Source organism: Herpailurus yagouaroundi, unplaced genomic scaffold, assembly GCF_014898765.1.
Source record: "Herpailurus yagouaroundi ecotype Mexico unplaced genomic scaffold, PumYag 100, whole genome shotgun sequence".
Classification (NCBI taxonomy): Eukaryota; Metazoa; Chordata; class Mammalia; order Carnivora; family Felidae; genus Herpailurus; species Herpailurus yagouaroundi.
The window spans coordinates 38,581,953-38,598,582 of record NW_024412391.1 but is presented as its reverse complement, the minus strand read 5'-3'; the positions used below and the strand labels follow the sequence as shown (position 1 = coordinate 38,598,582).

Here is a 16,630-nt window from a genome sequence, read left to right as displayed (position 1 = left end):
AAGTCCTCCCAGCTCTAATATCCTAGTTCTCTATCTTACCATGTCTCTCTCTGTCTAGCTAACATATTTCTTTTTTTTTTTTAACGTTTATTTATTTTTGAGACACAGAGAGACAGAGCATGAATGGGGGAGGGTCAGAGAGAGGGAGACACAGAATCTGAAGCAGGCTTCAGGCTCTGAGCTGTCAGCACAGAGCCCGACGGAGGGCTTGAACTCACTGACCGCGAGATCATGACCTGAGCCGAAGTCAGCTGCTTAACCAACTGAGCCACCCACACACCCCTTTATTTCTTGATCACCCTCTGTTTATTAAACATAGTGCTAGGGGTATGAATTATGCCAGGCACTCTGGTGGGGAAACCAAATACACAGCCAGCCACCACAGCGCAGGGTAAGGAATTACCTAATCCAATTTGCGTATTTGAAAGACAGCTCTAGCCAATAAGGTTGAGGATGGAGCAATGCAAATAGTAGATCTCTGTGGCTGGGTGGGGCGTGGGGAGGGAAGTGGGGAGGGTGGAAGGAGGTGGGGGGGAGTTTTCTTTCTGAGTCTCAGGTTTCTCACCTCTTATATAAGGGGCTTGGACTATTCTGTAGCATTCTGTGTGAATAAATTCACTCAATGTCTTCCTCTGTATTTTCATTTTGATTGTCAGGCCTGTGGAGCTCTAGGTTTTGCCAACCTCTGGGTATAAATGGAGTCACATTGGCAATAATACCCAGATTTCACTCGTGCTTTCATATTCCCACTCGTGCTGTTTAGGACCTACAGACCTCTATAAAAGTTGTACCTGGCTGTCTCTAGGACCCCCCAGGGATGCGCAATGGGAGCTTATAGCCGACCCCTCCTGCTTCTTGCCCTGTTGTTATCTGAACCCACCTGTGGGTGGTTCCTCCTCATGCCACTTCTGCCAGTGCTGATACCCTCCATGATCGTGAAGAGGTCCCTGCCCAACATTGTTATTCCTAGAATTACAGCCTTCGTGGTGCTAAGGGGACACTGCATTTCTTGAGGTTTTCATTGTAGCACAGCCATATGGTCCCAGCAGAAGTGGGGTAAATGTCCCACTTTCTCACTTTCTGTCACTTTCTGTCACCTGGGCAGTGAAGTGGGACTAGATAGGCTTGTGTCTCACAAAATCTCCCTTGAAATAAACTCTTCTGGTTTCTGCCTACAACCCCAAGGCTGTGGGACCAATTGCTGTGAGAGACGCCAGGATTTTCTCTACATTCCAGTTTCCCCCAAGATATTCAGAGGACCTCCCTGTCCTGGCCAGTACTCCTTCAGCAGAAAGATAAGGCAAAATGAACTATAATCCTGGCAGCTTCAGGATCCAGGTCATCAGTCATACCTATACCTGGGATTATTATTATTGTTATTTATTATGTCTGGCACAGGGCTAAATGCTTTTCATATAGCATCTCATTTAATCACCCCAGCCTTTGGAGCTGCAGACTAATATTAGTATCCTCATTTGTAGATAAGGATGGTGACTAAGAGGAATTAAGTAACTTGCTCCTGATCAAACAGCTGACAGAGCTAGAATTCAAAACCAGACTGGTATGAAATATTCCAGAAACCAAACTCTCAACAGGTCCCTAACACTTGGACGTAAACACTCAATCTTCTAACTTGATGAACAGTAAGTGCCTACTTTGCTCATTTGTCATCTTTGCCTAAATTCAAAATCGGCTCTTGTATCTAGGGCTGGGAAGAAACAGTGGATGCTGCCATTTCCCACCTCTTGAAGACTTGCCTCTCAAAGAGTTCAAAGGAGCAGGCTTTGAACCTCAGCAGCCAGCTGAACATACCCAAAGACACAAGCCGACTAAAGAAACATATCACCTTGCTCTGTGATAGATTAGCCAAAGGTGGACGGCTCTGCTTAAGTACGGATGCGGCAGCCCCACAGACCATGGTCATGCCAGGTAAGAGCTTCATCCATGCTCCCTAAACACAACTACTTTACTCAAATTAAAGGAATGCGCCTGAGGTTGTATTTGGGGTTTACATTTCATATTAAAGTGATGATAGCCAAGAAAATTGCTTTCACATTTCCCCTCAGATATCCCAGGGTAACCACTTGGATAAATATTCCTGGGGTATTTGCTTGCTAGACATTTCTAGAATGGTATGTCTTTTTTCTTCCCTCTGTTTTTAAATATATGAGCCATTTTGTTTTGCTTCTAACCAATAAAAAGTGGATTAGCGAATAAAACTATTTTTAAGGAAAAGTTTTACTAAATGTGGTCTCGCGATACCATATTTCATAAATGTAAATAGCATAATACAAGCACTTAATGTAATCCAGATGAGTCCTATCCCTTCTGGTGTTTGCTTGGATTGTGGTCATCAGAATAAAGGGGAAGAGACAAAGAAAAAGACTGGGATCAGGAGATGTGAACAGGCTCCAGAGTCATGGCACCTATAAGCCAAGGTAGAGAGAGACACAGCTTGCCCTACCAGGAGCAAAGTGATGGCCGTGGTCATCCAGGTCAGCTCTTACATGGTCAGAGGGTCTAAGCAATCAATGGTGGTGTACTTGTGTCCCTCATAGGCAGCAGCTCCCACGTCCTGCTTCCCTCATGGTGTCTGTCTTTATGGCAACAACAAAGGACTTCAAGTATATAAATGAATTAAATGCAGTAGCTGTAGTATCTATTTCCTTCTAAAGCAAGTGCCCTAGTATCAGAGAGAAGTGGTGTGGTTTTCTCTTCTTCCTTCTTTCAAGTATTATGTGCTCCTTCCCACCCCCATGCTGATGCCCTTCCTCTTGCTTCCTTTTTCCCTCAATCAGCATTCCTAGAAGTAAAAAGGAACGCAAACGAAAACCTAAAAAGATAAACATAGAGACAGCATAGCATAATCTAATAAGCACAGACTCTGGAGGCAGACAGACCAGTGTTTGGGTCGTGCCTTTATCCCTTACTACTTATATGACTCTGGATATGTTAGTTAACTTTCCAGAGTCTTAGTTTCTTCCTTGTGAAAGGGGTGTAATAATGCCTCCCTTGTCACTGGGGCCTTAGATGTTTGTCAAGTGCCTAGCACAATGCCTGGAATAGAGACACGCTCAAAAAATAAAGCTATAATTATTACCATTGGTAATATTTAATTATTACCTGTTTTTTAAGTTTTATTTATTTAAGTAATTTCTACACCCAACATGGGGCTCAAACTCACAACCTGAACATCAGGAGTTGCACGCTCCAATGGAGCCAGCCAGGTGCCCCTTAATTATTACCATTGTGACATATGTGTAATTCAGCCTGTAAATTTGGGGGTGGGAAAATAGCTCATTTGGGATCATGGGTTTCTATATTCTATGATTGGAAATATTTGAAAAAAAATTTTAATGTTTATTTTATTTTTGAGAGAGAGACAGAGCATGAGCAGGGGAGAGGCAGAGAGAGAGGGAGACACAGAATCTAAAGCAGGCTCCAGGCTCTGAGCTGTCAGCACAGAGCCCCACGCAGGGCTCAAACCCACCAACCATGAGATCATGACCTGAGCCAAAGTCAGATGCTTAACCGATGAGCCCCCCAGATGCCCCTGATTTGAAATATTTTTTACCTTACTTACGCATGGACAGAACCTAACTTTTATTCCAAAAGAATATTTTTAATGTGACATTTCAGAATAGAAATGTCTTTCCACCTAGAAACAGTTCTAATACAGTTTATCTTAATCTAGGCCCTCTCCATCTTGCCCTTGTTAACGTCATCCTAACTAGTCCTTTGGCCTCTACTCATCTGTCTTCTGTCCACTATTACAGATTTATTTTTATAAGAAATAAATATTTAGGTTTAATGAGATAGTAAATGAAAAACATTTACTATGATCAGCACTCAGTACATGGCTTTCTCTCCTTCCTTGCTGATTGGAAAAACAAAGGAGGCTTGAGGGAGAGGGACAAATACGTGAAAGAGAAAACTGAAGAAAGAGATGGGATCAGCCCCCGATTGGCTGGCACATCTATAGAAGCCTCAGCAGCCCTACCTTCTGTTCCCCACCTTCCTGTCTCCCTGTCTGAGCCTCTTTAGAAACAGCCATTAGGACGCCAGTGACAATGCTGTTAGCAAAGACCTGCACGCCTGGAGAGAACACATGCTCCCTTAGTCACATTTGTTGATTATGGAACTTTAGTCATTTGTTTAAATAACTAGGTGTAGAAACAGCTTGAGAGCTGTGTCCATATAAGCCCTTGATGCAAAATTTTTGAATGTGTGGAGGGAAGGGGCAGAGGAAAGGAGGAGGAGAAGGGAGGGAGGGAGAAATGAAGAAACGCAGGAAGATGGAGAATGTATTTGTTCACAAAGCAGGCTCCTGTAAGCCAGGTCTATGCCTCTCATGCCTAGTCTAGCCAAGTTCAGTCCACTGGGGAGGGTTTGGCTTTCTGCTGTGCTGTACTGTCATTGTCTTCATTGCTTCTGCTTACCCATGACCCAGTTTTTTACTCTGGTTGAGTGACTCTCTATCCCCACTGGCTTTGATCCAGTCATGGTAGTGAGTTTTGAAAAATTGTTAAATCAGTGTTCTTTGTTATTAACATGCTCCATTATTACCTATAATACCTTTCCTCCCTAGAACTCAAATTTTTCACACACTTCTTTCTGTCCTTAGCACATTTCTCAGGTGGAAGAAACATGTAGGATTATTGCTTTTTATAAACAGAAAATGAAGTTAGGAAAAGCTAAATATCTGATCAGAGTTACGTGGTGACCAGAAGGATTAAGTCTAGAATCTAATCTAGCCTACTGTGCTTCCCTCTAGACTACACAGACCATAATGGTACAAATACATTTCTAGCCCAAGCTTTCTCTTGTGTAAGCTGTTCTTGATCTGCCCTTCTTTTCACTTAAATTAGTCCAGCACTGTTGGGGGGTGGGGGGGGGGAGAGGGCAGAAATAGTTTTACACGGTGTCTTTTCTTTGCTGTGAAGAATATGTTAAAGATTTGTCTTCGCTTGTGGTTTATTTTTATCATCTCCATAGGTGATATGATACCATTATCACAGAGATAATAAGAAATACTGTGTTATTTTCTGCTTCAAGCCAGTAATTATGCAATTTACAGTGTTAGTTTAGTTAATAAAAATTGGTTTCAGAATACACGAAGGTAAAGTGGCATATTAGAAAGGAATGAGTTTCTGAACACACAAGCGCACGACCATTTTTCACAGACCTGATCTTTTTTTTAAAAGCTGGGCAGGAGTGCTCGCTTCGGCAGCACATATACTAAAAGCTGGGCAGGAACTCAGAAATCATCTGGTTCACCTCCCTCACTTAACAGCTGAGGTAACCGAGGCCTAGGAAGAGGAAGCGACTTAGTGGTTGGTATTAAAAGGCAGGAGTGTGTGTAATTTTACCATGTTCCTTATTAAATCGCAGATGGATAAACATCTCAGAATAAAAAACTCTTGGTCTTTTCTAGCCTCATGACTTTATGAGCCCGGCACCTTGGATGTGCCCTTTCTTTGCTCCAGTAAAGGCCATGATGACAACATCCTCCCTGGCATCCAGAGTTTGAAAGTCTTTCCCACTGGGAATTACCTTGTGGACTTTTTGCCTCACATTTTTTCTGTTTGTCCTTATCAACCTTCAGATTCTCCATCAAGATTTAGCCTATCCCTTTCTGGGTAAATGATTTTTTAAAAATTATTATTATTTTTAAAATTTTTATTGTAGAACCACCAAACTTCCATGCCTCCTGCCTATAGCTCTGGTATTCACATTTTTTTCTGATGGGGAATATTGCACTTCCATTAAATATCTTCTTTCTAATCTCAGTTGTGTGCATCCCCTTAGTGAAAGAGTCACAGAGGACCAGGGCAGTGTTTTTAAAAAATCTGAATGTGAATGCCTGTAAGTGGCCTAGCTGGCTTCTTATACTTGTTTGTTATCTGCTTGTCCCTGCAGGTGCTTGAAGCTGAGAGATTTGCCTTAGATTGCCAGAGGCTTCCTTTTATGACCTCACTGTCTAGTTTGACATTTCAGGGGCTCTAATTATAGCTAAGACTTGACTCCCTTAAGCACATTTATGCAGAACTTAATGCACATGTGGTGGGCCTAACTTATGGTATTTGCAGGCAAATCATTTTAACCTCATGAATGCTGGAGCTTTGTATCATTTCTGTATGGGTTTTTAACCTTCATGTGTCTAGGTGATGCTTTGGCCCCCAAGAGGTGGAATGAGTTACTGATGACCCATCAGCTGGAAGCTTGGAGAGCAAATGGTATGGGCCCCACAGCAGGGCAGGTAGAGTAAGCTGGGCAAGAAAAAAGGCTTAAGGGCCATCCAGCCTGGTCAAGTGCCTCAGGGGAATATTCTCTTAACGTGATCAAATGAGTCAGACATTGCAATGGGCCATAGCTTCAGCTGTATTTGCTTTGGCACTTTCAGATTCCTGGACCTCAAGAAAGCTGATTTAGGGTAGGGGGAGAAAACAGTTTTATAAATAAGATGAGCCTTTTCTCAGGTATGGGTCAGAAAACATACTTTGAAATTTGGTATGGACCACCACAAAATTGGTCTCTTGTACGTCTTTACTCTGTTAAGTGGGTAGAAGAAAACGGAGAATAAAAATTTGAATAAGGTATCTATTCTATCCTTTGAGGAAATATATTTAAAACTCCCACTTTTTAGTATTTTAAACTTGAGTTAATGACCTTTTTGCCTTAAGGGTTTGATGTTATTCCAAGGCTTTTTCCAAATGACCCATTTCAGTAGTATTTTAAGTTAACTTTCTGAGGTCTCACTTTAATGCTTGGTAAGACATTTGGTGTTTACTTTCATATTGTCAGTGTGATTTAGCTGTTGGTTTTACACTTTATTTGAACTTTTATAAGTTTGAAGTTTTTCATTTAAGAAATTTAGACAAATTCAATATAGGAAAGGCTTCTGGAAAAGTCACTAAATGGCTTCTGAATCTATTTGTTCGTTTTTTTTTTTTTTTTAAAGGAGTTCCAAAATGGTAGAATACAGTTGACCCTTGAACAACACAGGTTTGAACTGCATAGGTCTATGTTAACATGGAATTTTATATATATACATATATATACAGTACAGTGCTGGTAATGTATTTTCTCTTCCTTATGATTTTTTTAAGGCTTGTTTTCATTTATTTTGAGAGAGATAGTGGGCGGGGGAAGGGCAGAGAGAGAGGGAGACAGAATCCCAAGCAGACTCCGTACCCTCAGCACAGAGCCCAATGCATGGCTTGAACTCAAAAACTGTGAGATCATGACCTGACCCCAAATCAAGAGTTGGACACTTAATGGACTACACCATCCAGGCGCCCCTCCTTATGGTTTTCTTAATAACATTTCTTTTCCCCAGCTCACTTTATTATAAGAATACAGTGTATAATCTATACAGCATACAAAATGTGTACTAGTCAGCTGTTTATGTTTTTGGTAAGGCTTCCAGTGAACCATAGACTGTTAGTAAGTGTTTGGGGATTCAAGAGTTATATGTGGATTTTCAGGTGCACAGGGTTCAACCCTCCCAGCCCCTGCATCGATCAAGGGTCAACTGTGCAACTGTGAAGTGGACTTTGTCTTCAAGAGTACATGAGCTAGCTTGGCCCTTTATCAGTTAAGTTGTATAATACAGGAAAAGTTTCTTAGCTTGTTAGCTTCTTGATTTTTTCAACTATAAATAGGAATAATAATGGTACTCTACCGGAGTTTTTAGCCAAATTAAATATGGCAGTACTTGAAAGATGCTTAGTAAGTGCCTGACACAGCAAATTCTTACTAAATGTGAGCTTCTATTAATAATAATTATGAATACTGATGTAAAATCTAAAAGGCACTTGTGAGGACAGAAGAATTCTAGAGTTAGAAGAGAAAAATGTGAGATCAGATAGGAAATTTTAAAAAAGAAGAGTGCTGGGGCGCCTGGGTGGCGCAGTCGGTTAAGCGTCCGACTTCAGCCAGGTCACGATCTCGCGGTCCGTGAGTTCGAGCCCCGCGTCGGGCTCTGGGCTGATGGCTCGGAGCCTGGAGCCTGTTTCCGATTCTGTGTCTCCCTCTCTCTCTGCCCCTCCCCCGTTCATGCTCTGTTCTCTCTGTCCCAAAAATAAATAAACGTTGGAAAAAAAAATTTAAAAAAGAAGAGTGTAAAATTTGCCTTTTTTGAATATTTGTTATAAAGTAACAGTAAATGGCAGTGTTGCGGTTATAACATGAGAGCTTGATATACCAAATAGAACATTCAAAATTGATTAAAGTATGAAAGGTTTGAGACTAATTGGTATCAGAAAAAGACTACCTGAAACTGGAACCAATATTTTACTCTTTTTATTGGGGAAAATAAACAAGGTTTAATTGAAAAATAAGTAAAATTAAAATTTACGGTAAGTTTATTTGTATTTTATTTGTCTCTATCATGTATTTGCCAAAACTTATGTTCATGCCTACAATTATGTGCTAATTCTTAAAAACAGCAATGAAAGAATTTTGTTGGGTTTTTCTTTTTGCTTGTTTGTGGCATGTTGGTAGACACGTTTGACCTTAGAATCACCTTTACAAAGAGGGTTTGTTTGTTTGTGAGCAGCAGAGGGAGAGGGAGAGAGAGAGAATCTTTTTTATTTTATTTTTATTTTTTTATTTTCAAATATCCATTTTCTTTTTTTTTTTTTTTTTTTTTTTTTTAATTTATTGTCAAATTGGTTTCCATACAGGGAGAGGGAGAATCTTAAGCAGGCTCCACACCCACTACGTGGTTCCATGATGAGGTGCTCCATCTCACAACCATGAGACCATGATCTGAGCTGAAATCAGGAGTCGAATGCTCCAACTGACAGAGCCACCCAGGAGCCCCAAAGAGGCTTCCCTTTTAGGAAAAAATATCCCAAAGCATCATCCATTTCCCAGGGGGATGGGGGGTGGGTGGGTGGGGAGGGGTCTTTCTTAATTGCTTGATATGCAAATCACTTTCTCCAGAAACATCTATCCTGTCATCTTCTGGTCAGTTTTCCTCTCTTGATTAACTGGAATGATTGCCAGATTTTCACTGGCCACTGCCTTGTGTCTCTAATTACATTTTAGCTGTTTTAAATCTTGCATCATTTGTGAGAGTTACAATTTCCCTCTGCAGCCTATTCATGCTGATTTTGCAATAATTTCCAACAGTTGGTGAGAGATGAACCCATGTAAAAGGTGATGGCAGGAGGGATTCATCTAGTGTTAAATGTGGAAAGATATTTGAGGAGAGACTAATTTTATAAGTGGTCTCTTAGTTTTTGAGTGAATATCTTTGTGTTATACTTTTGCTTTTCTGTGACTACTTGGGATCATTAGAACTTCTATAAGGAATAGAATTCACCTCCCTGTCTGCCAATTAAATATATAAGAATGTAGAATGTACTAATCTGAACTCAGACCTCATGTGCTAATATGGCATTTCAAAGTGGTGGAGAGAGGGCAAGATGAATTTAAAAATGGTGCTGGGAACTGGCTAACCATTTGGAGAAAAAAAATAGATTGCTTAGTCTATACCATGTGCTACAATACATTTCAGATAGTTAAGAGGTTTAAATGTAAAAAAAAATGAAATCATAGAACACAGAAGGAAATAAAGGCAGATACCTAGATATGCAGGCAGGATATGTCTTTCTAAGTAAGTTAGCAAAGGCAGAAAATGAAAGATTGAGCTTCAGCTATATACTTCTCAAAATGTGGTTCAGAAACATATAAACCAAGGTATGTATTAATAGTAATTACTTTGGGTGGTGGAGTTACAGGTACTAAGTATCATTCTCCTCTTTCTTTTCCATATATTGTATACATTTTCCTACAAAATATATATATAACTCATAAGAAGGGACCATGATAGAAAGCAACTGGATAATTGTATCAGAAATGGTGGTAAAGAAAAAACAAGGACTAACTTCATAAATTGGGAAAATTAATTTTTTTTATTCCCCAAAGGAAATAAGTTGTTCAAAGGCAATGACCATGTATTTATGGGGTTATTTGTGTTTCTGGTATGAGAAATGAACCCAAGTCCCAGCACTCCTTATATAAATGTATGCAGCTAGTTCATGGACTCTGTCTCCATCCTATCTCCTTTCCTGCAACTCCTCTCTGAAAGTAAGCCAAATTATGCCTATTCTTGATCTCTGAGTAATATTTTCACTCTTTCATGAGTGACTTCATAGTTGCTAAATCTGGTGAACACTTTGCCTATAACTCATTTGGCTACTCTGTACCCTTTTACACTGAGACCATTTCGTCGTAACATTTTCGTTCCTTGGCTTTTCTTTCACTATTGGAAACTGTCCCTGTCCCCTTAAGGCCTGTATTTTCCAGTCTGCTTTGTGGCTTCCTGTTGCTTTTTCTGGCTCTTGACTATTGGTGTTCTGTCTTCATGCTCTCCTGGACAGTCTTATCCAACTACTCCTTGGATTCTATGATTTCTACATTTGGACCTTTCTGTCTGGCCTCTCTTCCAGGATTCACATGTCTCCATCAATACCCCACAGGCCTCTCCACCTGCACATGGCTGAACTCACTTGAACTCCCCTCCTTCTGCATGTCTCATCTCAGTAGATGATGTTACTCAATGTCTAGGCCAGGGGCCTCAAAACAGCTTTGACTCTGTTGCCTTTACTGCCCATGTTCAGTCAGTCACCAAAACGTGATGGTGGCACGTCCTAAATATATCTCCTTTTACTGTCCACACTGCTATTACCTTACTTAATGTCCCTGTGTCCTATTTAGGATCTTAAAATGACCTACCAGTAGTCTTCTTGTACTAACATTCCTTCATTCTGTTTAGTACTACCATAAAAAGCAAACATCTTGTGATTATTCATAGCAGCATGATATCCCCAAAATGGAAGCAATCCAAGTATTTATCAGTTGATAAATAGGTAAAAAATATGGCATATCCATATAGTGGAATATTCTTCAGCAATATAAAGAACTACAACATGAATGAACCTAGAAATCATTATGCTAAGTGAAAGAAACCCAGTTCAAAAGACTGCATATTATGTACTATATGATTCCAATCATATAAAATGTCCAAAACTGGTAAATTCATAGAGGCAGAAAGCATACTAGCGGTTGCCTAGGGCTGTGGGTGAGGTAGGGGTGGAGAAATGGATAGTGATAACTAAAAGGTATGGGATTTCCCTTGGAGTGAGAAAAATATTCTAAAATTAGGTTGTAGTGATGGCTGCACGGCTCTGTGGATGCTCTAAAAACCGCTGAATATATATTTTAAAAATGTGAATTATATATGTGAATTATATTGTAGTAAAATTTTTTTTAAACTTTTTTTTTTCAACGTTTATTTATTTTTGGAACAGAGAGAGACAGAGCATGAACGGGGGAGGGGCAGAGAGAGAGGGAGACACAGAATCGGAAACAGGCTCCAGGCTCCGAGCCATCAGCCCAGAGGCTGACGCGGGGCTCGAACTCACGGACCGCGAGATCGTGACCTGGCTGAAGTCGGACGCTTAACCGACTGCGCCACCCAGGCGCCCGATTGTAGTAAAATTGTTAAAAGTAACTCATATCTTTAATACACAGATAAAACATGTTTTGTAGAAATTTAGGGGATAAGAAGATTAAAAATCACTAATAATCCAACCACCCTGAAATAGATATAATAGGATGATAAATAATTATATGTAAATATTTTTGTAGCTAAATCTGTGTGCATCTCTAATGAATTTATAGTTTTCCGTGAATATGAGTTTCTTTGCAAAAATAGGGATCTGGGTATGTTACCTACCTCCTTGAAAATATTCTACAGCACATTAAGTCAAAAGTCATAAGCCTAAAATACAGCATTCTTTATGAAATAGACCAACATTATCCTCCTAGCTGTTATCTCCTGCACTTTTATCCTCAAAATCCTTTACTGATACTGCATCAAATACACTATGCTTTGCAGGCTTGTAGTTTTTCTTGGCTTAGAGAGTCTGTCTCTGGATGGTGGTAAAATTACCACTAACTTCTGAAGACCCAGCTGAAATAATGTTCTACAAAGCATTCCCTAGTCTTCCTGGCACTTCTGTTTTCTATGCTCCTTGGTCTCTGGGCATATGGCTACTATAGTGCTTATCATATGGTACCATGGTTTAATATTTTTACTTCATCCCTCACTCCTGTATTAGTTTGTTGAGGCCGCCATAACAAAACACCATGGGCTGGGTGGCCTCAACAACAGAAATGTATTTTCTCATAGTTCTTGGAGATTGCAAGTCCAAGATCAAGGTGCTGGCAGGTTTGGTTTCTCCTGACTTCTTTCTCTTTGGCTTGTAGATGGCCACCTTTTATCTGTGTCCTCACATGGCCTTTTTCTCTGTATGTGTAAATTCTTGGTGCCTCTTGCTCCTCTTGTAAGCACACCAGTCCTTTTGGATAAGGGCCCCACCCTTATGACCTCATTCAACTTTAATTACTTCTTTAAAGGCCCAATCTTCAAATATAGCCATATGGGGGGTTAGTGCTTCAATCTGTGAATTCTGGGGAGGTCACAGTTCAGTCCATAACACTCCCCGATAGGAGGGAAACATGCACGGAAGGCTCAGTATGTTATTCGTCTTTGTGACCTCAGCACCCCACTTATGCCTGGCACATTTATACTTATATAGTTGATGTCCACTATATATTTTTTAAACTTCTTATTTTGAAATAATATAAAATACCTATAATATTTTGAATAGTGGACTCATAGGAAGATGTAGAAATACTGCCTAGAATTCCATGTTCCCTTCATTCAGCTTTCCCTAATAGTGACATTTTATAGAACTGTAGTACAGTATCAAAAATAGAAAATTGACATTGGTTTACTTTACATTTTTAGAATGAATCAGTGGAGCTTTTTATAAAGCGGGTAAGTCTTGAAGTAGGTATAAATTGTGGAGTTTTAAAAAGGGTGGTGGCAGATATTATATATAGAGAGTTAGTGAGGCAAGAAGATGTGGGTCTGTAAGTAAACTGGTGAGTTTCAGATTAGAAATTCAGTCGGGTAGATCAGTAAACACTAATTAATATAAGAACTTGAAAAGCTAGATAAAAGAGATCACACATAATGCAGATGGTAATGGAAGCTATTATAGGTTCATAAGCTGTATGAAGTACTAATATGACAGTGGTGTGCAGGATAGGGGAAGTATGACAAACACAGAAGGATACAGATAGAAGGATACAGTTAGTTGCCATTGATAGAAATGATTAAGTTGGCAAGTGCATTTTGTTATGGATAATGTGCTTCATTTCAAATATGCTTGAGATGCATCCTTGAAGGGATGTGTGTCAACAGCTGGATGTGAGGAATTCTAGCTTCAGGGAAAGATGGAGGCCTGCAAAGTAGATTTTAGTATCCTGAGCTTAGAGTTCGTCATTAAAGCTTTGCAATTGGATGAAACCAAGGATGTGCATAGGGAGGGAAACACTGGATTTGGGATTTAGCTGCAGAATCACAAATCTGGGAAAAGAAGCCGTTCTGTGGGGAGGAGTGAATTTTAAGCAATTCCAGAAGTGATGCCAATACTCTCAAGGATAGAAGAAGCTCAAGCAAAGATTCTTCCATAATTGGAAGGTACAAGGTAGAAGAAGAAGTTTGCATTTCTTTTCTTGCCCTTCTGTTCAAAAACTATGTTCAGGAGTGTTTGAAGGTCAGGAGGTGGTGGCAAGATGAGAGTGCTAAAATGCAACATTCTTGTTAAATGGGAAACTTTGAAGAGGCAGAGGAATAATCTAGAATATAGGTAGACTGAATAGAGTTAGTATTTGAGAAGAAATAAGAACCTAGATATAACTTGGGAATATGTGGAGATTTAAAAAAAAGAAAAGTTTAATAAAGCCCAGATGCTGAGTAAAGTTTTATAATGTTCTGTGAGAGAGCAGGAAGGGGTGAATGATGAGACAGTGAGTTAAAATGATTTGCAAGAGCCAGTCTGGGAAGGAGAAGTCAGCCATTTAGTAATTATGCAGATACTTGTTTGGAGCCATAATTTTTTCGCTTGAAATATTGAGATAACACCTCCTTGTTTTGAAACATCAAAACCTTTCAAAATTGTTTTGAACATCAAACTGTATTGTATAAGGAAAGAAAACATTCAGTTTTTAGTAGGATGCTCCTTCTTATCCATTGTAATGGGGAGTCCATAATGGGATGAATGGAAATTTAGTGCAAGAATATTTGAATCCAGGATTAGAGTTGTATTTGACAGGAGAAGCAATTAAGAGTAACTATAGGGGAAGGTCTGCCATCAAAGACCTAACAGAATAACATTCTCCCTGTGTGTACTTAGCAAATACTTGTTGATAGACAAGCTGGCTGGTAACTAATTACAATGTGATGACCAAAGCCGTGTTCTTGGAAGTAGGATTGTTAATACAAGAATAAAATACCAGGGGAGTTTGAGGAATTTCCTTCCTTGCAGATGTTTAAACTAATGTGGATACTCAACAGTCTAAAGATAATTTGGGAAAAACCCTGCCTGAAAGCAGGGGGATAAATTAAATAACTTTTAAAGCATATCACTATACCTCTGTCTTTAGTCATGTCGTATGGATAAATCTGTAAAATGCCCATTTGTACCCTCACCCAGTTATAAATGTGAGCTGTCTTTTCTGATATGAAATATTACAATCAAAAGCCTAACTCTGTGTGATATGTGGCATCTTTAAAAATAACATAGATTGGCCAAAGGAAAAAGTATCTCAATACTCTAGAGCATCCCTCAGGAAGATATTTATCTCTGAGGCATGCATTATTTAAAAAAGAACTTTTCTTACATATTCTATTCATATTTGGGGCTGTTTTGTCTTCAAATATAAGGATGAAAAATGGGCATTTATTCCAGCAGTTGCTAATATGAAGGGATTTCTACAGATTCACCACAAACCGGTAACAGTTTTTCCAGTTTTCTCCCCTCAACTTTTACCCCACCTCAGCTTTTGCTACCCCAGTGACTCTGTCTTCAGCAGTAAGGTGTACTGGTTCACCTCAAAATTATAACAAATATACTTCCTGTTTTCTTCCTTTCAATTTTTACTCCCAATACCCACTATCTGTCCAGGGAATTGCATTTTCAACAATAAGAATACATTTCTTGGGGCGCCTGGATGGCTCAGTCAGTTAAGTGTCCAACTTTGGCTCAGGTCATGATCTCATGGTTCATGGGTTCGAGCCCTGCATCCAGCTCCGTGCTGACACCTCAGAGCCTGGAGCCTGTTTAGGATTCTGTGTCTTCTTCTCTCTCTGCCCCTCCCCTGCTTGTGCTCTGTCTCTCTTTCAAAAAAATAAATAAACATTTAAAAAAATTAGAAAACAAGAATATATTTCTCTCCTTTCAATGTAAATTGATGAATATTATTAAAGTTTTATTTATTTTTCATTTTCCTTTAGATTTTAGGGTGGCTGGGTAAAGTATTTCAAGTGCTTAAAAGCAATTCACTCATCAGAGGCTTACATGAGACAGTCACTAAAAGTTATTTTATATCACATTATTTTCATTTAAAAGTGTTAAAACATATGCAGGATAGATTGGCCAGTCCATACAGTTTGGCCCATTCCTGTGTCTTAATCATTTTTAATTCTGGCCAACACACCTGCTCTAAAATAGGAACAGCTCTGCTGACACTGAGCAGCCATAGCAAGTAGAGAGGATGTTCTCCCACTTTGAGCTGTCACGCTGAATGAAGTCAGGTCCATGCTGCCAACCTTTTAGAGAATCCTTTTATACTAAACTTTGAAGAAACTCCATTTTTAATGTGTTCATTCAAGTAAATTGTTGGAATAGTCCGTCCCTTCTGATTTATGTGTAATTTGGGTATTTCTTAAACAATTATAAATTAAAATGAGAAACAATTCTCTTGTTTCTGGTGGTTTTTAGAGCATATAAGTTTCTAATTCTAAAAAGTAAAGCACCTTTAGTTGTATTCCTCTGTATGATATGTCGAAACTTTATGTTTTTTAAAAAGTAGCTTTTAGTTGTTAAAATCTTTAATTTTTTAAATTTGAAAAATAAATATTTTGGTTATTCAGAATTTCTTTATTTTTCTCAAGTCTGCTTTTAGGGCCATGGTCCAATGTCATGTGGAAAATGTTAGCAAAAAATAAAGTGATGTCACTCTCTAGCTTTCAGAAGCCATGATTTATGCTAATACCGATAGGATGGTTTTTATTTAGTACAGGTGTTTGCATGTTGGTTGCTCTGAGATACTTTTGGCATTTGTTACAAATAAACTTGGAAGTGACTGCAACCATAAAACAAGAAGCAAAAACATTGTTATGGCGAATAGCATGGCAAGGGGTGCAAGGCTCCAGCTTACTGGCTCTCTAATTATGAGCAAGGGCAATGGCAACTATTAAGGGCTCAAGTATAGAAGCCTGGTGGGTTTCAGTGAAAAAATAAAGTTAACCTTGTCAAGGTAGACATTTATCAGTGTATGTGACTGTGTATTATACAAGTAAGTTACCTGATATTACATGTTTTATATATTTTTAAGAGATAAAAAAATCTTTCAAAATTAGTAAAACACCAGACTGTGATAACTTACACATTTATAAACTCATGAATTATACACTTCATACTTCATTATTTCAATTGAAAAACACGTCCTGTACCACACCATTATTGAGACCCCAACCATAAAC

At 39.1% G+C, this 16,630-nt stretch overlaps 1 protein-coding gene across 9 annotated transcripts in view; it reads left to right on the top strand.

Moving 5' to 3' along the window:
- BBS9 (Bardet-Biedl syndrome 9) overlaps positions 1-16,630 on the top strand; it is a 447,491-nt gene that overhangs the window by 382,184 nt on the left and 48,677 nt on the right. For all 9 annotated transcript variants that reach the window (XM_040472285.1, XM_040472287.1, XM_040472283.1 and 6 more), the window contains one exon: positions 1,707-1,929. In XM_040472285.1, the coding sequence (XP_040328219.1) occupies positions 1,707-1,929 (223 nt within the window). The remainder of the gene's footprint in view (positions 1-1,706; positions 1,930-16,630) is intronic.